At 37.6% G+C, this 26,753-nt stretch overlaps 1 protein-coding gene across 1 annotated transcript in view; it reads left to right on the forward strand.

Moving 5' to 3' along the window:
* Positions 1 to 26,753, forward strand: part of CCDC88C (coiled-coil domain containing 88C) — a 223,535-nt gene that overhangs the window by 105,445 nt on the left and 91,337 nt on the right. Inside the window, exons 5-10 of the mRNA XM_051977393.1 lie at positions 10,918 to 10,976; positions 12,748 to 12,831; positions 14,331 to 14,471; positions 15,102 to 15,286; positions 16,524 to 16,605; positions 17,259 to 17,417. Of these exons, the coding sequence (XP_051833353.1) occupies positions 10,918 to 10,976; positions 12,748 to 12,831; positions 14,331 to 14,471; positions 15,102 to 15,286; positions 16,524 to 16,605; positions 17,259 to 17,417 (710 nt within the window). The remainder of the gene's footprint in view (positions 1 to 10,917; positions 10,977 to 12,747; positions 12,832 to 14,330; positions 14,472 to 15,101; positions 15,287 to 16,523; positions 16,606 to 17,258; positions 17,418 to 26,753) is intronic.

Raw genomic sequence — 26,753 nt, forward strand, 5'->3', positions numbered from 1 at the left:
TCATCGAAGATCATTTCATGCCCTTCCTTTTGTTCAATTTACCGTCAGCAGATTTTCCTATAGGTATAAATCTCTTAACTAGTTAATGATATTTCCTATTTTTGTCAGCCTTGTTCAAGGGCAACTCATTGTTATTTTATGTATAAATCCTCTGTATTTTTAAAATGTGATTTACAAGTCTTTCTCTGGTCTTTTCATCTTGAGTTTCTTTCTATACCCTGTTTATTTTGTATCATCTTTGTGGTTTCCACCTCCTGAATACCCTACAAGTTTTGCTTCTTTTCTCTTGTTCAGTAGAGATTGACTGATAAAAGCTTATTCACTGCTGAGCTTGATATGGGATTTACCTCCTTGTCTGCTTTTATTACTGCATGTTTACATTTTTGTGTCCAGTATCATATTTGCTTTTTAAACTTTACATTCCTGTCCTCCTTGGTCTGAATTCAGTTTTCCTTTATATTCTCACATAATGTGTAACCTATTTTATAGTCAAGGGGTGTGTGTACCCTTACACTCTAGGACCTTAGGGATGAACTTTTGCCTTATCTTACCAGAAAAAGGCCTTCTATATATTCCTGCCACTTTTAAAATCCTAAAGTCTGCTCTCTACCCCTCCCACACTAGCTACCCTTTTCTTTCCTTGCGTAGTTATAAGCTCCTTAAGGGCAGACATTTGTTTTATTTGAATTTACACTTTATTCTTATCAGATGCTAAGTATATACTTTATGGTTAGCCTGGTAATAAGATTTCATTAATGGGTTTTCTCTTCCCCCATTTCAGCTTCCCTCCTCTCTCCCTCCCCCTTCCTCTCTGTCTTTTTGTTTCTGTCTCTTCCCTCTACCCCCTCCTTCCTTCCCTCACTGTTCCCTCTTTCTCCTGTTTCTCTGCCCCTCCCCCCTCCATCTCTGTCTCTCCATCTCTGTCTCTCATCTCTGTCTCTCTCTCTGTTTCTTGTCTTTTGCTATCTATCTCTTTTTGTCTCTGCCTCCCTGTCTCTCTCTGAGTCGTAAATGGGGTTATTAAAAGCCAAATACAACTGAACAACTACTTATTTTTCCTTACCACTGAAAAACTGAACAAATATTTTTCCTTGAATTTTTTATTTATATTGTTTTTCTTTATGTACTCTACATTTCCAACATATCCTATTTCCCCCACCAAAACAATCACATATAACAAAAAAGTGAAAAAGAGGGGAAAAAAGGGTTGAGCAGAATTAACAGATCAATAATTAACAATTATTTCTACCAGGAAGGACATCAAAGAAGTTAAATGTTGAAATATTGTCACAATTTTGCAGTACTCAGTTTGCATTGTTTTGTTGAAGATGTGTATTTTGTTTTTCTTATTTTGCTTCATTTTGTATCAGTTCATGTAATTCTTCCCATGCTTCTTTATGTTTCTTCTTTTTTTTTTTTTTTTTTTTTTTTTTTTTTTTGAGGCAATCAGGGTTAAGTGACTTGCCCAGAGTCACCTAGCTAGTAAGTGTCAGAGTCCATTTGAACTGAGATCCTCCTGATTCCATTGTACTACTTAGCTACTTCCCATTTTTATTATTTCTTATAGCATAATAATATTTAATTGCACTTATGTATAAGAGTTTAGCTGTTCATCAATTAAGGATCATTTACTTTATTTCTAATTTATTGCTACTACAAAAAAATGCTTCTATGAATATTGGGGCATTTATGGGCCCTTTTTTGTTGTAATTGATCTTCATGGAGCTATGTGCCTGGTAATGGAATCTCTAGGTTAAAAGGTTTGGCCAATTTAGCCATTTTCTTTACAAAATTCCAAATAGAACAAGCATAATTTTTTCATTCTTCTTGTTTATTGATAAAAATGTCAAGCATCAGTGAACCAGCTCTACTTACATCCAGGCCGTAATCTCTCTGTTTATCTCTCTGACTACCTTATTCCAGCCAACTTTATTTGATTTTTGGGAAAGGAGAAGGCATTTCAATCTTAAGCAAGGATATGAAGAAAAAATATTTGGAAGGAGGAAAGCTCAAAACATTTGCTGGATAGAAATTTGTATTCTTTGTCCATATTTTCAAGATAATGTGAAAAATATTTTATATTTTTCAGCCTTTGCAATATTACCCAATTGATGAGTGGCCTGGACACAATGGAATTGGCAGCATTGTGGATTTTTGTTTTTGTTTTGTTTTTTGGCAAGGCAATCAGGATCACACAACTAGTGTCATGTGTCTGAGGCTGGATTTGAACTCAGGTCTTCCTTAGTCCAGGACCAGGGGTCTATGCACCATACCAACTAGCTGCCATAGAACTGAAGCCAAGAGAAACTTCTTTCTCTTTCTCTGTCTCTGGACAATTATGGTTACTTTTTTCTCTGGACCAAGCAGGTTTATCACTCTTATCATGTAAGGAGATTAGATTACCCTGACAAAAAATATAAATTAATAAACATTTATTGAATGCCTACTATGTTCTAGGCATTATGTTAAATGCTGAGTAGAAAGCAAGACTTATTTTTTTTAAATAATAGTTTTTATTTTCAAAATATATAAAAATACTTTTCAATTTTCATTCTTGCAAAACCTTGTTTTCCAAAATTTTTTCCTTCCCTTAATCCACCTCTTTCCCTAGACAGCAAGTAATCTAACAAAGGTTAAACATATGTAGTTCTTCTATACATATTTTCATGTTTGTGATCCTACACAAGAAAAATCAGATCAAAAAAGAGAAAGAAATGTCAATTCACAAAAACAAAAAGGTGAAAATACTACATTGTAATCCACATTCAGTCCCCATAGTCCTCCCTCTGGAAACAGATGGCTCTCTCCATCACAAGTCTATTGGAATTGGCCTTAATCACCTTATTGTTGAAAAGAGTCACATCCATCAGAATCAATCATCCTATAGTCTTGTTGTTGCTGTGTACAATGATCTCCTGGTCCTGCTCATTTCACTCGGCATCAGTTTGTGTCTCTCCAGGCCTCTCTGAAATCATCTTGCTGGTCATTTCTTACAGAACAACAACGTTCCATAATATTTATATATCATAACTTATTCAGTCATTCCCCAACTGCAGGGCATCCACCCAGTTTCCAGTTCCTTGTCAAGCAAGATTTATTCCTAACCAGCATGCACAGTGTAACGATTTACTTTTTGTTACAATCCCCACCTTACTCCCCCTTTTTGGCAAGCCTAGAAGCTGTTCCAGGATGTCATTTTATCATCCAGGCATGTATATAATAATACATTTGGCAAAGGAAATTATATACATGTAATAATAATGGAATGTAAGATCTGAATCAAACCTTTCAACTGTCTAGTCTTCATTTTCAGATAATAAAACAAGGCAAAGAGGAAGGGACAGGTCACAGAAAAAATGATGGCAGAGCTGGCGCTGAAATCCAGGTGTTCAAGTCAAGTGCTTTGTTCACAGCATCACCACACCTCCTGTTTGTAAAAATAGAAGCATCTGGTCATAGCCAGGAAACTGCTACCATCATTTATGTCTGAAGGCTTAGAATTCCAATGAGCCCATTACATGGACTCACCATCCCTGTACTCCATCCTCATTATGGCTGATAAAGACAGAGATGGCACTTGAGAATGGTCAAAGAGAGGGTTTCTATCATGTCTGTCTCAGTCTTTAAATCACACTTTTCTCAAACTGTATCCCTGGTGTGACAATAGAAGTAGTTTTCAATAGATTTTAAAGTTCTTTTGGAAAGGTAAAATTTAAAACATAAAAAGATTGTATAGCGTATTTTTTCAGGATTTTAATTTTGTCATTTGGGTAAACCTACTTATTCATTCTTTTATTTTTTCTGTTGCCTTTTAATCTCCCTTTAGGATCTCTGAAGTTGAAGTTTGTTTTGCTTGTGATTCTAACTCCCTAATGTTCCCTCCCTTCCAACCACTCCCTCTCCTGCCTGCTTCTCTGAGTGTAGTGTATTTCTGTACCAAACTGTCTGTATGTGCTTTAGATAAGAATAAGATCCCTCTAATTCCTACTTTACCCATCCCTTCCTCTGTGTATGTATGTATACTCATCTTCTTGATTGATATTTCTTTTAATGAACAGATTTTATACAAGTAGGCACTATTCATACAGGAAGGTACTTTTTTGATCATTGATAATATTACATTTCCTTTGATTTTTTTCAATCTTTGTATTTTGTTCTAATATTTCATGTGGTTTCTGAGTCATTGAATTCTGTTTTCTTTATTTTTTGTTTCAGAAATTCCAAAAGTACCACTGTATGTCCTAAAGCTATTTTTCCCTTCAGAACTCATTCATTATTATTTTTATTATCACTATATCTCTTGCTTCTTTCCCATACTCTTGAAGTTTTTTGAGGCCAGACTTTAATTTCCTGTGAGAGCCTGCTCGTATTTGTGCAGTTACTCTCAACTTTTGATCCGGTGTGCTTTCTTCCTTGTGTTTGGTGCCATCTTCTGTTTTCTCATTTTCCCAGCCTCGGTTACTGGTTGGGGACTACGTGCCAGAGTGAGGTTCCATCCCTCCCACACTCTGGAATGGAGCAAGACCTCGCTCGGTGGGATCCTGCAGAGCTTTGGAGAGTTTCAGCTTCCCAGAGTGCTGCATTCTAAAGGGCTCCCTGGAATGTCTGTAATCAGCAGCTAACAGATTCATCCTACCTCCCCATCCCCAGCTTCCTTGTCGGAACACTCCCTCAGAAGAGCACCCCAGCCTTAGGGTATCTCTGAAGCATTGTGGGTCAGCTCTGGCAGTCTTTGGCCATTCTGACCAGAATTCCTTTGGATGTTTTTAGTAGACCCCTCTTAGTGCTCAGCGACTTCTGCATATTTTTGATCCAGGCCTAGTTTGGATAAAAGTTTATTGTTTTTCTCCTGAGATTTATTCATCATTATGTTATATGAATTGGAGTATATGTAGCAAATGTGGGCCCTTGTATGACCTTTCTTTTTTTTTAATTGAATGATAAAAAATAGATTGTTGTGAGAGGGGAAAGGGAAGGGAAGAGAGAGAGAGAGAGAGAGAGAGAGGAACAGAAGAGGCCAGGAAGGAGGGAAGAAGAAAAAAAGGAAGGAAGAAAAAGCCAAGAACACTTGGTTTTTGGAGGAAAGAGGAAATATGGAAGAGGTCAATAGAAGCAAAAGTAGGTTCTAGGAAATAAACAGTAATTAAGGCCTCCTTTGGGCTGCAAGATTTGAGAATTAGTGTTATGGAACTTTCAGTTTCTATCTATGACCTTTCTTAACCAGAAACAAGTGGTTATTATTCTAATGCTGCTAAGACCAGGGAAGGCTGGACATTAATAATAATTTATAGTTACGTTCAGTCCATTTGGGTGAACACTTATTGCATTAAAGTAATAGCTAGCTATTTGCCCAATAAAATGATAGAGCTGCTTGGTAAAAACTTTTATATCCAGTCTGGACTGGTAGCAATTTGTAGTGGTTGAGATAAGTCAGCATGCATTTATTAAGTGCCTATTGTGTGCCAGCTACTAGGGAATAAATGTTCTTGCCCATCATTTTGAAGCATTTTCTAAGACTGAAAAGAAATAGAATTTCAGAAGACCTGGGCTCTAATCTTAAATCTGCTTAGTACTTGTTTTTTCCTGTTACATTTTCAAGCCTTACTTTTTTGACCTCCATGAGAATCTTTCAGCTTTTTATGAGTTGCCCTGATCCTCACAACTATTCATCACTCTGGTGAGCAAGGAAAACTTACTGACCTCCATGCTGGAAACACAACAAGTTTTTTAAAACTCAGTATTTGAATAATTGTTAGAAAATTGCCTTGTGATATATTTTAAAGTATTTTACTTGTATAACCCTTATTAAATTGGCTGCTGTCTTGGAGAAGGGGAAGGCAAGGAGAAAAAATTTGGACTCAGTCTTACAAAAATGAAAACTATCTTTATATGTATTTGGAAAAATAAAATAATATTGATAAAAACTGCCTTGTGCAGCCTCATGTTGTACCTCTGAGAATAGTCCTATAGTATGTAAGCTTTCTTTCCTCCCTAACCCCTGCCTAAGCCATGTCAGCCTTTGGGGAGTAATAAGGGACTATCCCAATAGAAATTAGTCTGGTTGTACTGGCAGTCACTGAAAGGGTGAAGTTTCTGTTCCTGCATACCAGTGAGATAAGAAATTGATCCCAAAGACAAACGGTCTTGCCTGGTTCTGACGGTCACACCTGGTTCTGGTGGTCACCCATCCTCGCCACGGCGGGGACTAGGAGACGAGTCCTTGGGATTCAGGGCTGCTTTTCCCAGAACCTCGTGGGTACTAGCACAGGAGCGTGGGGCGGCAGGCCCAGCCAGCATGCCAAGGTTTACCAGTCTGACTGTCAGATGCTGCTGCCTGGTTACCAAACTTTGTTTGCTAGACTTCTTAGAGACCGTCTGTGAGCACAGAGACTGCAGCCAGCCTTGAACCCACAATGGCTTCCAGCAGAATTGCCTTTGCTTGTGGCATTGGTCTTAGGAGTGGAGACATGTTGCTGGTGAAAGGTCGTTTTGTGGGTCTACTAATGTTGGGGCTCTGAATTTTCTAGATAACAGTATCCTCTCTCCTACATTGTGTCTCCCTCCTCTCCTCCTTTACCTAATTGATTCTGGGCCTGTCACTAAAATCTTTGTAATTTGTAAGTAAGCTACAAAGTTTGTAAATTTTCTCTTATTCTTCCTAAGTTTGGAGTTAGGAAATGAACTGGATTCGGTCTGTTGTTTGGGTAAGAGTGGGGCTGGAGGAAAGTGGTGTTTTGTTGTCATTCTGAGATGCTCCTATTCTTCTGGTTGGGTCTTTGTGGTAAGTGGGAAATCCAGCTATTTTAAATTGCACTGGGAAGCTATTTCATGTGCTAAGATTAAAAACTGGTTCAAATCCTGCCTCCAAGCATCCTGCTTGTGAGACCTTATGCAAGTTCTTGCTTGAATCTGGGTTGGAATTGGATGAGATACTTTTCCTATTCGAGATCTATGACTGATATCTGGAACTCTTTAGGGACACTCAGACGCAAACTCTTTTAGTGGGGAAATTCCCCAGCCCAGAACTATGAGTTAATCTGGCGTGTTGTATTTGTCTGTGGCCAGTAGTGGGGGATTCTGTCACTGCTGTAAGATTCTTGGTGAAGGATCTTGATTGGAGGAGATTTTGAGGTGTCCCCAGAATGCGTACGTCGTTTGGGCTACCTCCCTTACCCCCGGCTAATAACCCAAGAGATAATTTCCTCCTGAGCAGTGTTCTGAGGAGAATTTAAAAGGAGTTTTTGGTCTACACTAGAAGTATAAAAAACCAATAGGTGCCCCGTTTATTAATATTGGAGCTCTGAGTTTTCTAGATAATAGTGATCCTCTCCTCTGGACCACCTTCCCCTGCCCTCCTTCCCCATCTAGTTGTTTCTAGATTTGTCACTGAAATCTTTGTAACTGATCATGATTTCTTCCTAAGTTTGGAACTAGAATTTGGGTTTGATACCACTGGCTTACGCCTGTGGTTCTTAAAAGTGTAGTCCTTGGGGCAGCTAGATGGTGCAGCAGATAGAATACTAGCTCTGGAGTAGTCAGGGGGACTTGAGTTCAAACCTGGTCTCCTACACTTAACAATTAGTAATAACCCTGGCAAGTCACTTAACCCCAATTGCCTCCCTTTCTCCTTCCAAAAAAAGTGTGGTCCTTGAGGTCAAAACTAATTTCCCAATAATATTAAGATGCTTTAATTTCTAGTATGGAAAGTATCAATAGATATAACCCACACAATCAAAAACTCTTATTAATTTTCAAGAATATAAAAAAGTTTCTCAGATAGTAGACTATACAGATCTGAACAGGGCCAATGGTTATGTAAAGGGGGATTTTTAATGGTGACATGACAAATCACAGGTGGACTAGAGTGGGGATTTGATGACGATGAAATTCTAAGAGAGACAAACTGGGTCATTTCCAGAGAACTCAGTTATTCTGAAAGAATGGTTGGTAGGCTGTGCTGATGTGACTCACTTTAAAAAAAAAAAAAAAAAACCTTTCTTACCCTATAATCATGCTTAGGAAATTATCAGTATTTAAATCGACAAGAATATCGTCAGATGTTGACTTTAATATGCAAGGCATGAAAGAACAAAGATCTAGAGAATTTTCAGTTATCTTTTAAAGCTTCTCATTGTGGAAGGCAGTACAATAGATAACATTTTTACGTTTTAAGGTTTGCAAAGCATTTTGGGTTTACTATCCTATTTGATCATCAAAACAATTCTGTGGTACATTAGTCTTGATTCTTTGTAATCCCATTTGGGTTTTCTTGGCAAAGATACTGTAGGGCTTATTATTTCCTTGCCCAGGGTCACACAGCTTAGTAAATGACCCCATTTGGATTTAGTTGATTTTTTTTTTTTTGCTAAGACACTAGAAAACTTTATTTATTAGAAAACTTCTCTAACACATTTTTACATATGAAGAAACTGAGACAGTTTAAGTGATAAGAAGTATCTGAGGTTGGATTTGAAATCAGTCCTTTCTGATACTCTATCCACTCTGACACTTCATTGTCCTTAATCCTGTCAGTGAGACACTTTTTATTTCTCTTTTACAGATGAGAAAGTTGAGACCTAGAGAGAGCAAGAAACTTCTACAATTACACAGCTTTTGTCAGAGGCAGGATTTGAGTCTGGATTTACCCAGCTTTTAAATTCACTGCCTAACTGTTCAATAAATACAGTGGTCTCTTATTTATTCCAAGCAGTATTTTCTCTTAATAGTGAACATTGATTGGGTTGCAAGCTATAAACAAAAAGCCTTGTGGGTGCTTTGTTGGCCAGTGTACCTCTGTAGGTGTTGAGTGCCAGGCCAGTGTCAGAGATTTCCCATTCTCCCTCTTATCTCTGCCATTGGTCAGTCTCTGCAGACAAATTAACACTGTGAGCTACAACAGCCTCAGCGGGGGCAGAGTGCTGAGTTGTGGGGAGATCCCCCTGGTAGGGGAGATTAACTGCTTCTCTTTGTTAGCCAAACTGAATCCCCTAGTGTAACACCTCTAAGTGAGAGACGGTGATGCATGTTTTAGTTCTTTAGAAGCCCTGACAGGAAAAGCAGTCATGTACAGGGGGGTAAATTCTATAGATGCACAGAATTCTAGAAGTGGAAGAAGACAGGGAACAGGGAATGTTGAACTAGCTGGGGGAGGTATCATTTAGAACCATGATTTTTTGCTGTTCTTTCACTAACTCTCTCACCCCACCTACTCCATTACCACCATGGGTGGGTGACTTTAGACAGTTTCCTTCTGCTTTAGAATGGATTGCTGTAAACAATTTGCAGCTGTGTATGTTGTTTGCCTGCAAATGTCCACCTCTCATTTTTTGCCAAGAAGTCTTGAGATAGGTCAATTTGCTTGTTAATCTCCAGGATGCAGATAATACAGACACATGTTTTCCTTAGGCTTTGTGCTTCTGGCTTGTGTTCTCGGTTGGATTTCCAACATGATTCCCCCTTTCCAAATCTCCCCAGGGAGGCAGTTCTGCTATGGAATATGCTGAATGGTCTTTCCAGATTTCTTACCTCAGCAATGTGAGTGCTTGAGACTCATAATAGGAATATGTATTTACTTTTTCTTTGTATAGATTTGTTGTCTTCTCCAGTAGACTATAAACTATTTGAGGGCAGAAACTTTTGATTTTTGTCTTTGAATCCCCATCTAATGCAGACTTTTTGCCTATTTATCTGCCTGTATAGCCATCATTTGCTGTTGTTCCATCTAACTTATTTTTTTCTTTTCTTTTCTTTTTCTTTTTGATAATATTTTATTTTTTCCAAATATATGTAAAGATATTCAACATTCATTTTCTAAAACTTTGTGTTCCCAATTTTTTTCCTTCTCTCCCCTTCGCAAGATAGTAAACAATCTGATATAGGTTAAATATGTGCAATACTTTTAAATATATTTCCATATTTATTATATTGTACAAGAAAAATCAGACCAACAGGAAAAACCAATCCAACAAAAAGATGAAAATACTATGCTTTGTCTATCTACTTAACGTATTTCATTCCTTCATTTATTGGTCCAGACTTTTGATTTCATTGTTTGAAAAGCAGCAAGACAGGGGAGACAGAGTGCTGAATTTGGAATCAGGACAACCTGGCTTCATATCCTACCTCATACCAGTTCATGTAACCTCTCAAAGCCTCAGTTTCCTTATTTATAAAATGAGGGAATCAAACTCAATATCAAGGTTCCTTTTAGTTCTGTGATCAGAGGATTCCAGGGGGGGAACCTCCCTTCCTTCCCATTGATGCATCTCCTGTCTACAATTCTTCAAAGTTGTGTATATCACTGACAGACCAAGTGATGTTTTCAAAGTTACACAGTTAATTTGTGTGAGAGACAAAACTTGAATCCAAATTTTCCGGATTCCAAGACTTGCCCTTTCTTTCATAGACTCTGCTGCCTCTTGTTTTACAGATGGGTCAATTCATAGGTCCCTAATGAAATTAGATGGTTATTCCAAGTTAAAAATAAGTCAATCTAAGAATTGAATTCAGGTCCTATAATTTTAAATTCAGCTTTCTTTTCATAATACCACTGGCCTGGGTGCTACTTGGGTGGACTAGAAACATTTGTAAATAACTGTTATTTAGTAGAAGGTGGGAGAGGTCCAGGCAGAGAACTGCTGTGAGAAATTTGAGGAAGGTAGAAGTCACTTTTAGCTAGCTAATTGCAAAGAGTAGGGCTGGAATCAGTTACCAGATTTTATATAATTATAACTTCCAAGAATGCCATCAAATACAGGCTCCCACATCAGGGGGAGTTCTTGTTCAGTCTGTACTTGTCTATACATAAAATGGCTAGTGGTGACTAGAATTGTATAGGGGGGCGGAGAGGAAAGGAGAGAGAGAAAGAAAGAGTGAATTAATTTAAATTAATTAATTGTGGCTCTTCTTTTATTTTAGGTAAAAGTATGGATGAAATTAAGAAGGTCCTGTTACTGGTGCTGGGCTGTGCTGTTCAGGTTGGTGCATGGGGAATTAGGGTCTGGTAAGGGGTGAGATTGTTGTAATCATATGTGGTGTTTTAGTTGGTTTTGGTACAACCCGATGATGCATCAAAGACAACTATTCTAGGACAAATAAATAACTAACAGTGTCATTAATTAACTTAGCAGATGTGCCTAATGTATCAATGACCTATGAGTTTTATGCCCTTGGAAACTTCCTTCAACCATGAGTGTTGTAGCTCTCTCTAATTTGTATAATCTTAGAGGAGGTCTCAGAACTATTTGAAGTTAATTCTTTCTGACCTCTTGTCCACCATTTTATTCTCGGTCCCATGCTACTCCTATAGGAACTTGCCATTCCTATAATAAATTATACTTTGTGTAGGTAAGCTAGGTAAAGGGAACATGTTATGTGCTGAGTTGAGATCGGACAGTTCTTTGTTAAGTTACTACATGTTGCTTTTATCTTTCCTTAGTATAAAGAACTGGCTTGGGACACAGATAGGGTAATAAGGGACACACAGCTAGTATATGTCTCAGGATCAGAATTAGAACTCACATCTTAGTGACTGAGCCCAGCTCTCTGGCTGTTTTGTCATTTTGTATATGTGTGTATGCATTTTTATGTGAGAGTAAGCCATAGTGTCTATAGGGCTAGCTTTAGAGGCAGGAAGATCCAGGTTCTGGTACTTATCAGACATACTGTTTGACTCTTGTACTCTCAGTTAAAGATGAGCTTTTAGCTTGACATTAGTGGAGGGCATTTCAACACTGGAGTTCCCCAAAATGATGAAATGACAGGTTGAGCACTTCTTCCCACCCTAAAAGTGTATGTGTATATGTTATTTATCAGGCTGACTGCTCCAATATAGTAACTCTTGAGAATGGAAATAGATCTGATCTTCTAATTTCAAAGAAAGAATATCTCAGCCCAGAGAAGTAACTTGTTCAGTGGTAAAAGTAGGTGAAACCAGGTAATCATAATAATAATAATAAGGACTAACATTTATCTTGTGCTTTAAACTGTCCAATTGTATAGATACACTTTTGGGTTGCTCAGCCTATTATTTCATCATTTTAGGGAATTCCCAGTATGAAAGTGCAATCTGCAAATATCAACTTGAAAGTTCATCTTTTACTTAAAATTTGTAGATGCTACTAGCCCTTAGAGATTAAGGGACTGACTTATAAGCAAATTTCTATAATGACTCTGAGAGTTAGCTGCTGTAATCCCCCCATTTTACAGATGAGAAAACATAGGCATATTGAGGTTGAATGACTTGCCTAGTGTTACACACCTACTAAGTGTCTTTGGTACGATTTAAACTCAAGTCCTCCTGATTCTTCAGTCCAGCTGTTTCTCCACATCTATACTAGATATGTTTCCATATCACCATGTGGTGACCAAAAGGAGATTTTTCTGGGATTGGGAACTGACTCCTATGATCAATCAGTGCTATGGGGTAAATGCCAGCATTGCCGATAATTTGCAGTGCTTTTTACTGAAGAGTCTCTGCACTGTGCCCATCATTGCTTTTTTTTTTCAGCATGACCCATGTAATTCAAAGGAGTAAGGCTCAGTCCCAGTAAGGAAACATGAATGGAAATGTTCACCAATGTTAATCATGGGGGGAACTTCTTGGACATTGAGAAGTAACCAGATTGGCAAGAAGGAAGTTACTTTTTTTTAAATGCATTTATGTACCTGAGGTAGTTTCTCAGTTAAAAGATGGAGCCCATTGTTGGCCAAGAAAACATCTTTCATTAACATTTCATCCCTTTGCAGTGTGAAAGGAAAGAGGAATTTATTGAAAAAATCAAACAGCTGGACATCGAAACCCAGGCTGGAATTGTGGCACACATCCAAGAGGTAAGATTTGTTCTTTTAAGCTTTTGTGGGGTGGGCTATATCTTTATAGGTACTTGGCTGTGGAGTATCATGCTAGTGAGGTTTTAGCTCACAATAATATAATTTTTGCAAATACTTTCAATAGTATTTTGTTTTTCCAAATACATGTAAAAATAGTTATTGACATTCATTTTTATAAGACTTTGTGTTCCAAATTTTTTTCCTACCTTCTATTACTTCCCCTCATTCTAAGATAGCAAGCAATCTGATATAGAAGGTCATTACAAATGAATGAGTTTTATTAATTTGGAATTTCAAACAAAACAATTATGTTTGGAAACATGGTCATAAGCCAGTTAGATATGTATGTATACACACACCCACACACACTAATTTTTTTTCCTCAATTAAATCTCCTTTTGTTTCCTACTTATTACCAAATATGGACTCGGGCTATTTTTAAGAGTGATGGTGTCAGTTGGTTTAAGCTCTGAATTGATTTACATACTTCTGAAATGTCTTCTGGCAAATGTCACCCTGCTTTCAAATATTCATTTCTTTTTAAAGAAAAAGACTCTGCTACTGTCAGTAGCAAAGAGAAAAGACACTGATTTGCTGTCATTTTAAAGGATGACATCAGAAAGTTCTATAAGTGCTTCTCCCTCCCCCCCAACTCTCGTGCAGCAAGAGCACACTTGGGTATTCCAGGGGTGGGGGTGGGGGGAGTTGCAGCTCTCTCTCTCTTAGAGAAGGAGGGGGAGAGGGAGGGTGTGCATTCAAATGTATGTGCCCACATGCTTGTCTTGGTGAGTCAACCATTTTCCTGTAACTGTCACACTCTTGAGACAATAATTGGGAGCCTTTTTGGTACTTAACCCTTTCATCTTGATCAAGTAACATTATTACTACTACTGTTACTACTACAACTAATAGTAATCATGGTTATAACCATCTTAAGGTCTTCAAGCATGGCAGTGATGGATACTTGTAAGGAGTGTTGTAGACAAAGAATTAGAATCCTACTGATTAGTTGATTTGTTATAAAGATGAGACCTGGGAGACTTGAATGTATTGGGAGAAAATGTCATACTCAGGGGCAGGGTAATTGAGGAGGGGAATCTGCTTAGTGTCATAAAATTGATTTTCAGTTTTAGATTCTTGACTGACAAGTTAAAATCTTTTTTTTTTTTGACAATAGTTTCTTGGGTTAGGACTAGTTAGTAGAACAATGCATCCAGTGTATTTTTAGGGCAAGTGTGGCTTTGTTCAGTAAGACTTAATTTAAGATAATTTGAAGTGCTACCTCCTTTCTGACTCCATTTGGCAAATTGCCTCAGTGATGGGATTAATAATTCACCTACCTTTTAAATGAGACAGGTGTTCGGCAGAAATTTAAAGCTCACATCTTACATTTGTTCTGATCCATTTACCTGTTCATGATTAACTTGAGCTCTGTTCTTGCCTTCTTTTCCAAGAACCTGAATCCCACCCCCATCAACAGTGTCTCTGGTTGTTTGCAGGTGACCCAGAACCAAGAAAATGTGTTTGACCTGCAGTGGTTGGAGTTGCCAGACATGGCCCCAGAGGAGCTAGAGTCTCTCTCAAGAAACATGGTGTTTCATCTCAAACGGCTCATTGATGAGAGAGACGAATGCACAGAAGTATGTCTGAGAGGTCCCTTCAGTGTTAGAAATAATAGAATGGCAGAGGATGGGGAGGGATTGTACAGAAAGGCCACAGTGGATTGGTGATGGTACAAATCTTTGCCAGGACCTCGTTGTCTCTCTTGTTTTTTCCTGAGATGTGTTTTTAATTTTCTCTTTCTGATATTAATTCCTCTTAAGACTCATCCAGTTTAATATTCCCTCTTCTCCTCTCTTTGCTCTCTAGTCCATATCTAGAACATAGACTTTAGAACTGGAGGACCCCAGGAGAATCTCTTTACAAGAATTAGGGAGATTCAAATATAATGCAATGGATTTGGAGTAACAAGTTCAAACTCCACCTCAGACCTTGCCTCATACTCACAAGTTATGTGACTTTTGACAAGGATTTAACTTTCTTAGACTCTATTTCCTTGCTTGTAAAACTAGAAACTGTACTCATGTAAAGATCCCTTCCAGCTCTAAATCTACGATACTGTGATACATGAAATTGTTTGATGAGAATAAAACATGAGTGGTTTGGGGGAACCATTAGTGTATGGCCCTCAGTTTGCACCTCTATAAAAAGACTTTGTGAGATGGATCTAATGTATGATTCCATGCTTTTTCCCTCCCTTCTAACTGAAGTTAATAGTGGACCTTACGCAGGAGCGAGATTATCTGCAGTCTCAGCAGCCCCCCAGCCCTCTGAAAGTGTCCAGCACTGACTCCACCCCCAGCCCAACAAGCAGCCTCTCCAGCGAGGACAAACAGCATCTGGCAGTGGAACTCGCCGACACCAAGGCCAAGTTGCGGAGGATCCGGCAGGAATTGTGAGTCCTGAGGAAACTTTTCCCCTCGTCAAAGAAACCAGTCGTGTTTTACAGTTTTGTTTAGTTATGTAATGGGTGAATTTTGTTTGATTTCATTCTCATTATATTCATTGTGTTGTATTTTTTAAAAATTTAATATTTTATTTGCCTTCCAATCTCATGTTTTAAAAAAATTTTTGCACTCATTTAAAAAATAAAATTGAGTTCCATATTCTCTCCCTTTCTTTCCCCCCTCATTGAGAAGGAAAGCAATTTGATACAGGTTATATATGTATAGTCATACAAAACTGTGTTGCTTTTCAAAAAACATACACTCACCAGGACTCTTTCTTTTACCCCTCCTTCTTCCCTCCCACCCTGTCCAACAAATTATGGGTTGAATTAGACATGACCTTGTTATGCAGATTGTCCCAAAAGTCTTGAGGCAATTTTAAACCTTAAACTTAATTCTGTCAAAAAAAAAAAAACTGTGGGGACACTGTTTAACAAACAGTTGGTTTTTATTACAATTCAAGGGTATCTAGCTGATGCAGTGGATAGAGCATCAGCCTTGAAGTCAGGGAGGACCTGAATTCAAATCTGGCCTCAGACTCTTAACACTTCCTAGCTTTGTGACCCTGGGCAAGTCACTTAACCCCAATTGCCTCAGCAAAAAAAGATTTAAATTCAAAATGGCTTTATGACTTTTGGGACGCTATATTTTCTCAATTGGAGACAAACTTAAATGTTGTTTTTCTAAAATTTCCCTACTTCCCTTAGGCTCCTTTGTGTTTCTTTCCATTGTTCATTTTCAGGGTGATCTCTATCTCTTCTCACCCTTTTGTTGCAGTAGGTATCTACTCCTCCACCCTCACTGGTACTCCCCAAACTTCTTGGTTTGGGGGAGTCGGCTGGAAGTTGCAGCAGGAACTCAGATGCCTGGGATCAGACCTTTATCATAAGAATAATTTGTGGAAAGGGGGTCTTCTTTGTCTGGTACAGGTAGTACCTGTGAATCTATTGTGTCTGGTGAATATGAGTTTAGGGAAAGGCCACGAGAAAACAGAAGGAATTCCTAAGGCAGACTCATTTCTGCAAACTCCATTTACATTTATGAATTTTCCCAAAGGACTCGGATTTCCTTTCCCCTCCTACTCCCTTTTCAACCCTTTGCACAATCTTTGTGGAAACAGCAGCTCCTGTTCCAATCGATGGTTGATGTTATCTCTGAGCTCTCACCTCTCATCTCTTACTTCAGGGAGGAGAAATCAGAGCAGCTAGTCGATGCTCGGCATGAAATTGATCAGCTGGTGCTGGAACTGCAGAAAATCAAGCAAGAGGTAAGGAGGGAGAGGCTTCCACCCCGAAAATGCTTATTAAGCACTTGCTGTGTACAAAATACCACGTTTTAAGACTAAGATTAGAAGTATAGGATTGGGAAAATTGACTGGTGTCTCTCTCTCTCTAGTTAATAATTTAATTATTATATTATAAATAATAATACAAACCAAGAAGTTCTTTATCAGAAATTTTTTGGTTTTGTTTTTTGAACATTTTATTTCCATTATATTCTCTTAAAAGTTTTCTGGGGAAAAAAGTTGAGAATATTCATAATAGTCATCTTCCGTAATAATGCTCTGTATGCATTCAGCCATCCATATAGTTGAGGAGTGCTTCATCAGAAGTTATTTGTTTTGGGTTTTTTCGAAGCAAATGTACAGTTATTTTCCATGATAGTCCCTTAAGAATTTTCTGAGGGTAAAGTTGAGAATATTAAAAACTATAGTAGTAATAACTGTTTCCTGCAGCTAGGGCCCAGCCATTCACTTGGTAATGGTTGGTACAGTTTCTCCTTTTCTCTGCAATTCCTGGATACCCTTAGTTCTCCATGTTTCCTTTTCCAAGCAATAGATCCTTCTCTCCCTGGCTCCCCAACCCTAGGTAATACCATTCCTTAACAGAAGTTTTCTCCATTCACTGTGCATTTATCCAGAATATCCACCTTGGGGCTGATGCTCGATCTGCACGAGCCTACCGGGATGAACTGGATTCTTTGAGAGAGCGGGCCAACAGAGTGGAGAGACTTGAGATGGAATTGGTCAGGTGTAAGGAAAAGCTGCATGATGTGGATTTCTATAAAGCACGTATGGAGGTAAGGCCTTGGGGAGTTTGTCTTCTGGGGACCAAGGTTGTAGCCCCTGGTTGGTCATTTGGGATAGATCTGTCAGTGCTCTTCTTTGAAGGAGAATATCAGGGAAGGGTTCCTAAGGTTCCCTCTACTTTTGAACCAGTGCCGAACTCCCCAAAGTATCCCTCTGATTTTCCTCTTTAGAAGGGTCTTGGACTGGAAGTCAAGAGAATCTAGGTTCAGCTTCTGATAGGAACATTTAATAATTATGTGTGTCAAGATAAATGCTCTTTGCTTTGCAAACTAGGAGACATGATTAGGACTTCTGCCTTCTCTTCTACCTGTAAATCTATGACTCTTCTCTCCGCCAGAGCCTCCAATGAGTTTGTGGGGATGGAGGATGCTGGTGCTCAGTCTGTGTTAGAGGTGGACAATCTTGCTGCAAAGAGCTGGCTTCTGTGGATCTGAAGCTTTAATAATCATCTTTTTGTCAGTTCAATAAACACTTACAGAGCCCTGTATGCGATGCAACAGGCTGGGTGCTAGGGTGATAATGATAAAATGTGATCTCTTCTTGCTAGAGTTTGTATTTTAGTAGATAAGAAAAGACACCAACAGACTAAAATAACTGTGGAGAAGGGTGGAAAGTACACAGAATTTCAGAATTGAGGGAAAGGTCACTTGTGGCAGGGAATAGAGATCATGATAGACTTATTTTTTTTTTAAATGGCATCAGAAGCTAGGCCTTAAGGGATATATATAAGATTTCACCCTTTTCATCACTTTGCAATGATTGTCTTGACTTAAATAAATTGAGGTATTTCTGAGAAGCAGCAGGTAAAAGAAAAATTATAGTAATCTGGGAATTTAGAACAAGGAGAACAATGGCTAGGATGAAGAAGAGCAGATGAAATAGAAAAAGGTAGAAAACTTGAGGTTCTATGTTTTTCTTGTTTGGGGCAAGTTGATTACTTCTAAGTTCTATCTTCTGTAAAATGAAGACTTTGGGATTCTTGTAGAGGTTCTTTCTCCCTTTTCCTTGAATGAGAAAGATTGGAAGTGATCTATAAACATCATAGATAGTTCTTTTCAGTTTCCTTAAAGATAAATGGGAAGTTCAGAAAATGTAAATTAAACTAAATTTGGATAAGAAGTACATATAACATAAAAGTTTGAACAGTAGGAGTCTTGTTCTTTGATTTTCCAAGAAATAACTCCATGGTTTCTTGCTTCATTTACTCGTGAAGCCTTTTCAGTTAATTAGATACAAATCTGGGAAATAACTCTTTATTTTCGTCCTCTTAGAATGCTGAATCCTGCTGTGATGATGTCATCAGGTTTATTAATAAGTTAAGATCATTTAGTTGAATTAGGTGTTCATAGCAAAGAGAGAATCTGGTACCTTTCACTTCCTACAATCAAGTCCCAGGGCCCTTCATGAGAAGGATATGGAAGATACATTGTTTTGTTTTGTTTTGTTTTGTTTGGGGGGGGTTTCCTACCTTCCTTTTTTCTTTTTCTTTTCTTTTTTTAAATAATTAATTTTTTCCAATTACATGTAAAAACAATTTTTTTTCAAATTTTGATTTCCAGTATACTGTAACCTATTTAACATGTAAAGGACTGCTTGCCATCTGGGGAAAGGGGTGGAGGGAGGGAGGGGAAAAATCAGAACAGATGTGAGTGCAAAGGATAATGCTGTAAAAAATTACCCTGGCATGGGTTCTGTCCATAAAAAGTTTAAAAAAAAACAAATTTTGATTTCCAGGTTCTCTTCCTCCCTCCTCAGCTCACTTCCTTGAGAAGGCTAGCAATTTGACATAGGTTATATACAAGTAAAGTCATGCTGTGAAAGAAAACAGACAAAAACCCCCAAGAGAATTAAAGTAAAATGTAACTGGGGAAAAACAAACTACTAAATAAATTTTTAAAAAAGGAAGAAAGAAAAAGTATCTTTGATCCAGACTTCCCCAATTCTTTTTCTAGAGATGAACAGTAAATTTCATCATAACTCATGAATATCTATTGTTGTGTAAGTCAGTGAAGGAGGATTTGTCTTGTCACTTAGTGAATGCTAGTGAAGCCTTAACTCACCTTAAACCTATCAGGAGAGAACCATTAATTTATATTGTACAATTACAAGCTGTTAAGGTGTGATCTCCTTGGGAACTGAGGATAAAAAAGGGCTCCCATCTGCCATCTTTATTTTGGAAGTCATCTGCTGGCCCTGATGATTATTAATATCTGTATTGATTCCTACTTTGATCAAGGAAAGTTTTTTAAAAGTGCTCATTAGAAGTACTGACCCGATCTACCATGGATCCAGGGTAGTCTTGTAGTGGTCTGCATTCATTATACCAGGTACACTCTTTGCTGAACCAGCTTGACAGGGAGCAAGAATGGTCCAGTAGCACACATACCAAAATTAAGACTCAGATATTCCAGTCTTTTAAATCATCATTATTTCAGTTTTTGGATCCATACACATGGCATCTACCCAATTGAGAATCCAAGTTCTTTTTTTCTCTACTTGTTTTCAGTTTTCCTTATTTGGGCTGGACTTAAAATAACCAACATTTATATAGCATTTAAAACTTTACAAAACACTTTCTCACAGCAATCTTTGTTGTATGTAGTATAAGGATTTTTTTAATTGTTATTTTACAGATGAGTCAACTTAGACTCTTCTCCATCCTAGCTAAGTTCCCAGATTACTATAATAATAATAGCATTTTTTTTTGTTATCTGCTGCTTCTCAGAAATAACCTCAATTTCGTTAAGTTAAGGCAGTCATTGCAAAGTGATGGGTAGGGTGAAATACTATATATACATATATACCTTAAGGCCAAGCTCTGATGCCACTTTAAAAAAAATTAAGCCAAAGCAGGGAAATAAAGCTGGTGATAAAAATCAAGACTCTTGCTCTTGTATTCTGACTTAAAATCCATTGCTTTCTGCTCCATACTATGTAGTAACATGCATGGTGATTTCTGGAGAGAAAATATCTCTCATGCCCTACTAATGGTTCCTGAAATCCTATCATTAGAACTTTATTACTTTGAATTATTACACTCTTACTGTTTAAAATGCAAATGTCCTTGGGGGAGATAATGAGGTTGAGTTTTAATAAACAGCTTAGCATGAATTAATTTATCAGATTTCCTTAGGGCAACAGAAGTGAGAGGAATTAGATGGAAAGCTCTCAGAAATGAGATTCTGAATTCCCAAGAAGAAATTATTCTGATGAGGAATAAGTTGAGCTGGTTAAAGAGACTGATATGAATATACAAAGAACTCATTGGGGACAGGGATAGTCTCTAGATCTGTATTTTCATCAGTATAGAAGACTTCTGAATGGGGAAATTCCCTTCACCAATGCAAGTCATCCCTTTTCTTCAAGGTATTATCTTTGTACCTAGAGCACAGAAAAAGGAAATGATTTTTGTGGGCTTATATAGCAAATGTGCACGAACATGCAAGATTTGAACCCAGGGCTTTCTTACTTTAAAACTGATTCTCCATTTTGCCACATTTGCCAGATTGACATAGATTTGTTTTTTAAATTTTTTTCACTTAGTATCGTATTTTTTCCAAGTATATGGGAAGCTAGTATTTGACATTCATTTTTGTATTTGTTTTTTAATTTTAAAACTTTATTAAAGCTTTTTATTTACAAAGTGCATGGGTAATTTTTCAACATTGACCCTTGCAAAACCTTCCTGTTCCAAATTTTCCCCTTCTTCTTCCCACTCCCTCCTCTAGCTGGCAGGTAGTCCAATACATGTGAAATATGTTAAAATATTAACATTCATTTTTGTAAGATTTTGAGTTCTACATTTTTTCCTCCTTCCCTTCCTTCCCTTCTTTCTTCCTATTGGCAAGCAATAGATCATATATGTACAATAATTTAAAACCTATTTCCATAATTGTCATGTTGTGAATGAAAAATCAGAACAAAAGGGAAAAACCATGAGAAAGAAAAAATTAACAAAAAAGGTGAACACAGTGTCTTTTGATCTGCATTCAGTCTCCATAGTTCCTTCTTTGGATGAAGATGGCATGTTCCATCTCACAAGACTTTTTAGAGTTTTTAAAAAGTATGCATAGAAGATGGAACCAAAGATAAGTAATTGAGGATTAATAGGAATAGGAAAGAGTAGAATGGTCTTGGAGGAATTGTCAGACATTCGAAATCCCAAAATGACATGAATTTGGCAAAAAATGCTAAGGCCAACAAAAAACTGGACCACTTCTTGGACAGAATGGGGCAATAATAGAACAGATACTTGTTAGAAGACTGAAAGCTTCAACTTAATTTGCTTTTGTGTTTTTCCCCCAAGGATAAGATCTTTAGGCCAAAAGAAGAGGGGAAGAAGTTAATAGGAAGTGGAAACCCAGAATAAGTGAGGGAGATGGCTAGATAGTGGTCACTTGTCCTCAGTGAGTTCAAGTCAGCAGGCCTAGATCATTAACATCCCAGATTCTGAAATAGATAGCAGCTGTCATTGCTGGGCCTCCGTCAGCAGTCTTGGAAAGATCTTGGAGAATGCCATAAGGCTAGTACTGTACCAGTTTGGGGGGCAGGGAGGAGGAGAGAGAATGGGATCTATAAACTGTAAACCAGGGAGTCTGGCTTCTGGAATTTTGCCAACAACAAATAGGACACTTCAAAGGGATGGTTTCCTTTGTAATTCTACATACTTTTATTTTGCACATTTAAAAATATCATAAAAGGTCCATAGACTTTATCAGACTGCTGAAGGGGTCTTCAGAAGGAAAGTTACAGTAAATCTGGACAGCATACTAAAAAAGCAGAGATATCACCTTGCTGACAAAAGTCTGTATAGTCAAAGCTATGGTTTTTCCAGTAGCAGTTTATGGCTGAGAGTTGGATTTATATGGAAAGCTCAGTGCTTCAGAATCGACACTTTCAATTCTGGTGCTGGAGAAGACGTTTGAGAGTCCCTTGGAGAGCAATCTGGAATTATGCCCAAAAAGTTATCAAACTGTGCATACCCTTTGATCCAGCAGTGTTTCTATTGGGCTTATATCCCAAAGAGATACTAAAAAAGGGAAAGGGACCTGTATGTGCCAAAATGTTTGTAGCAGCCCTGTTTGTAGTGGCTAGAAACTGGAAAATGAATGGATGCCCATCAATTGGAGAATGGCTGGGTAAACTGTGGTATATGAATGTTATGGAATATTATTGCTCTGTAAGGAATGACCAGCAGGATGAATACAAAGAAGCTTGGAGAGACCTACATGGACTGATGCTAAGTGAGATGAGCAGAACCAGGAGATCATTATACACTTCGACAACGATATTGTATGAGGATGTATTCTGATGAAAGTGGATTTCTATGACAAAGAGACCTAACTGAGTTTCAGTGGATAAATGATGGACAGAAACAGCTACACCCAAAGAAGGAACACTGGGAAATGAATGTGAACTATTTGCATTTTTGATTTTCTTCCCGAGTTATTTTTACCTTCTGAATCCAATTCTCCCTGTGCAGCGGGAGAACTGTTCGGTTCTGCAAATATGTATTATATCTAGGATATACTGCAACATATTTAACATATATAGGACTGCTTGCTATCTTGGGGAGGGGGTGGAGGGAGGGAGGGGAAAAAAATGAAACATAAGCGAGTGCAAGGGATAATGTTGTAAAAAACATTATCCTGGCATGGATTCTGTCAATACAAAGTTATTATTAAATAAAATAAAATTTAAATGAAAAAAAAAGAATACATTTAAAAAAAGAGAGAGAGAGAGTCCCTTGGACAGCAAAGAAATCAGTCAGTCAATATTTCAAGAATTAATTCAGGCCTTTCCCTGGGAAGATCAGATACTAAAGCTGGACAGGACTCTTTGGTAAAGACCCTCTGGTTGAGAAGATAGAAGGCAAAAAGAGAATGAGATGGATAGAGTGTCATGGAAACCAATGAACATGATCTTGGATAGACTTTGTGATAAGGTGAGGGATAGCAAGGCCTGGCATTCTATGGTCATACCATAGGGTCCCAAAGAGTCAGTCAGACATGATTAATTGAACAATGCAGGTGCATTTGAAAAAAAAAAATGATTCAGTCCCCTGGGGCTAGATGATACTATGATTACAGGGATTTAGAACTGCATGAATAACCATAACCAAACAGTCGTTACTCACTTCCATATTTTTTTTGCGTTATCTGCCTTCTCAAGCACTCAAATCAATTTGAACTTCACTAGCTTAATATATTTTAAGGTTTACAAAATACTTTCCTTTAACAGCCATTGAAATATTGTAAAAATATTGTGAAATATTGTAAATATTGTCCTTGTTTTATAGATGAAGAGATTGGAACTTAGACATTATCTCTTGTCTATAATTATCTCTGAGATGATCCACCTTTATATGATATATGTTGGATGACCCAGGCTTCATTTTTTTGTGTCATTAACTCTTCATATTTTTAAGTTCATAAAATACATAAGATTGCCAATTATATTGAAAAACTTACCAGATTTAAAAAAAAAATCAAACACATGGACCTTCTTCTGGGATTCCAAAAAGATCTTGAGAACAATTAAAAGATGTGATGGTCCAAATCAAATAAGATAAAACTCTAATAGGAATAAATGTTAAGATCCACAGTTGGGTTCAAAAAAACTAATCCTATTAATGCACGATGTGACAAGATAAGAAATCTTTTAATGAAAAATAATCTGATAATCTTATTTTGACAAAAAGTTCAATATGGGTTAATAGTTTGAAGTAGTAGCCAAAGAAATAGCAAATGCTCTCCTCTTAATTTAGAATCAAAGTACCCAAAACATAGGAGGTGATAACAATTAATAATAATAATAAATAATATAATAATAATTCTATTCCTTGGTTCAGACCACACCTGCTATGTACTTTGTTCACTTCTTAGCACCATTTTTTTAAAAAATGAATTTTTTTCTTTTTATAAATACCATCTGTCTTTGCCAGTGCAGATCTTTGTCCACCTCCCAGAAGGTCATATCAGATAATAAAGAATAAAAAAGAGGAGAAATAATTCAACAAAATTAACTAATTTAATTTACAAAAAAAGTCTGATTATGTGTGACATTCCATAGTCATAGTTTCCTACTTCTGCAAAGAAGGAAACAGTACAATTAAAAAAAAAAGCTGGTATCTTTTATCTCTCTATCACCTACATTTCCTCTATTCCATATTTCTTCCCTTCAGTCAACTCATAAAACAATTTTTTTTTAAAAGAAGAAAAAGAGAAAATAACACTTAGCAGGCAGCTACATGATACAATGGATAGAGTGGAATCAGGAGGATCTAAGTTCATTTTAGGTCCCAGACACTCACTAACCAGTCACTTAACCTCAATTACCACCCCCCCCCAAAAAAAAAGGAAATAACATTCAAATCTATCAGATCATTGAACAAAATTTAATCATATATTGTACACCATATTTTAAGCAAGACTTGCAGAACAAATTTAGAAGAGAGTAGCCAGGATAGTGACAGGAGTAGAGGATTATTAAAGGAATTAGGGAGAGTTTATTTTGGAGAAGAGCAGATTTAAGGGGAATCTGATGACTGTTTTGAAATATTTGAAGTGCTAATCATGTGGAAGAGTGATTAGACGCTTTCTACTTGGCTTCAGAAGGTAGCACTAGAAACAATGAACGGAAATTGAGCAGTAGCAGCTTTAGGCTTGAGGTAAGATAAATCATTATGGCCCGAATGCAGGGGGATGCCTGGAGGTTCACTCTCATTGGAGGGCTTCAGACAAATGCTTCAGGGACAGGTTGAGCTGGAATCTTCCCATGTTCCTTTCTGCTTCTTAGATTCTGTGATTTTCTCCTTTGGGAGGGGAGCTAGAAGAGAGATGGGGGAAATATTAAGAATAGTAGCAAAACAATCCAAAAAATCTTGAGTTTGTCATGAATTAGATAAAACTGGAAAGCATTGTCCCGTCCAAAGAGGGGGAGACTGGCTGCAGCAGAATGGGGAGTCATCCTGCCATGATATGTGTGTCTGAGTCTGGTCTCAGTTGCTCAGTGAGCTCCAGAAGGATTCTTGGCCAATGTGGCTGAGCATTATAGGAAATCCTTCTCATTGTCACATAGCTCACAGGGAGTGACCAAAGGGTATTGGTCCAACAGGACCCATTTTCTGAAAGTGACAAGCATTCATTTTTATTTTATTTTATTTATTTACTTAATGGTATTTTATTTTTCCAAATACAGGCAAAGATAGTTTTCAGCATTCATTTTTGCAAAACCTTGTGCTTGAAATTTTTCTACCTCTCTCCCCTAACCCCAAGACAGCAAGCAATCCAATATAAGTGAAATATATAGCCCTTTATTTTAAAAAGATGCATTCTCACCGTCACTATTTCTCCCACCCCCAGAGGGTGACGATAGAGAGGGGCTCTAAAAGTCATATGGCAATTATATTAAACCTATAACATAAGCATCTTCCTTGAAACAGTTAAAGACAGTAAGAATAGCTGCCCATCAGGACAGAATTCCTTGTCATGCCAGATTTCAATGGCTTCTTTGAGGAATTTTGTCCCACTGGGTAAAATTAACCTGGTAGCCTTCTTTGGGGAATGTCATGTATAACTTGAAATCCAGACTGCTGCATAGGCCTGGCTGACACATTTAAACAGCCGCCCCCAGCAAGGACATACCAGCCGCAGGATTGTTCCTTCAGGAAATACCGATGGGATTTAGATGAAATCCTGGCGAATCTGTCTGTGTTCAAAGCAATGGAAAAACAACACTGCCTTTTTTTTTTTTTTTTAACCCTAACTATACACAATTGGCTATGTTAATTGGATAAAAATTGAACTGTCATTTCCTCTTCTATGTTTATGAATATATCCATATGCATACTTGCATGTGTGTATATATACATGTGTACAGACATAGACCACATGGCATTTCTAATTATGCACATAGTAAGCTATTGCTGCTAATGGGTGTGCCTAAGGACATAGATAATTTAAAACCATTCCATTTGGATTAGGACTGCTTGGGGGTATAATGAAAATTTAGTGTTCTAATTATGTATTAGATTAACTAATGAGATATATTTGAGAGGGGCACTGTCCTAGAAGGCAGGAGCTTCTTGTCCCTCTGACCTTAGTTCTGGGATCCTGTCCAGGCCTTCCCTGCCTCATCTATAAAACGAGAGGGATGATACCTTACCTGCAGGAAAGGATGGGGCTAGATATATTAGATGCTCTCCTGAAGGAGCATCTGAAAATCTGAAAAGGACTGGGCTGGTTACTGGGAGTGTAAAAACTCTCTCATTAGGAGCTAACCTTTATTGTTTGTGAATTATGTGTAAATTCATTTGCTCTTCCTAA

The sequence above is a fragment of the Antechinus flavipes genome, chromosome 2, assembly GCF_016432865.1.
Source record: "Antechinus flavipes isolate AdamAnt ecotype Samford, QLD, Australia chromosome 2, AdamAnt_v2, whole genome shotgun sequence".
NCBI classification, from domain to species: Eukaryota; Metazoa; Chordata; class Mammalia; order Dasyuromorphia; family Dasyuridae; genus Antechinus; species Antechinus flavipes.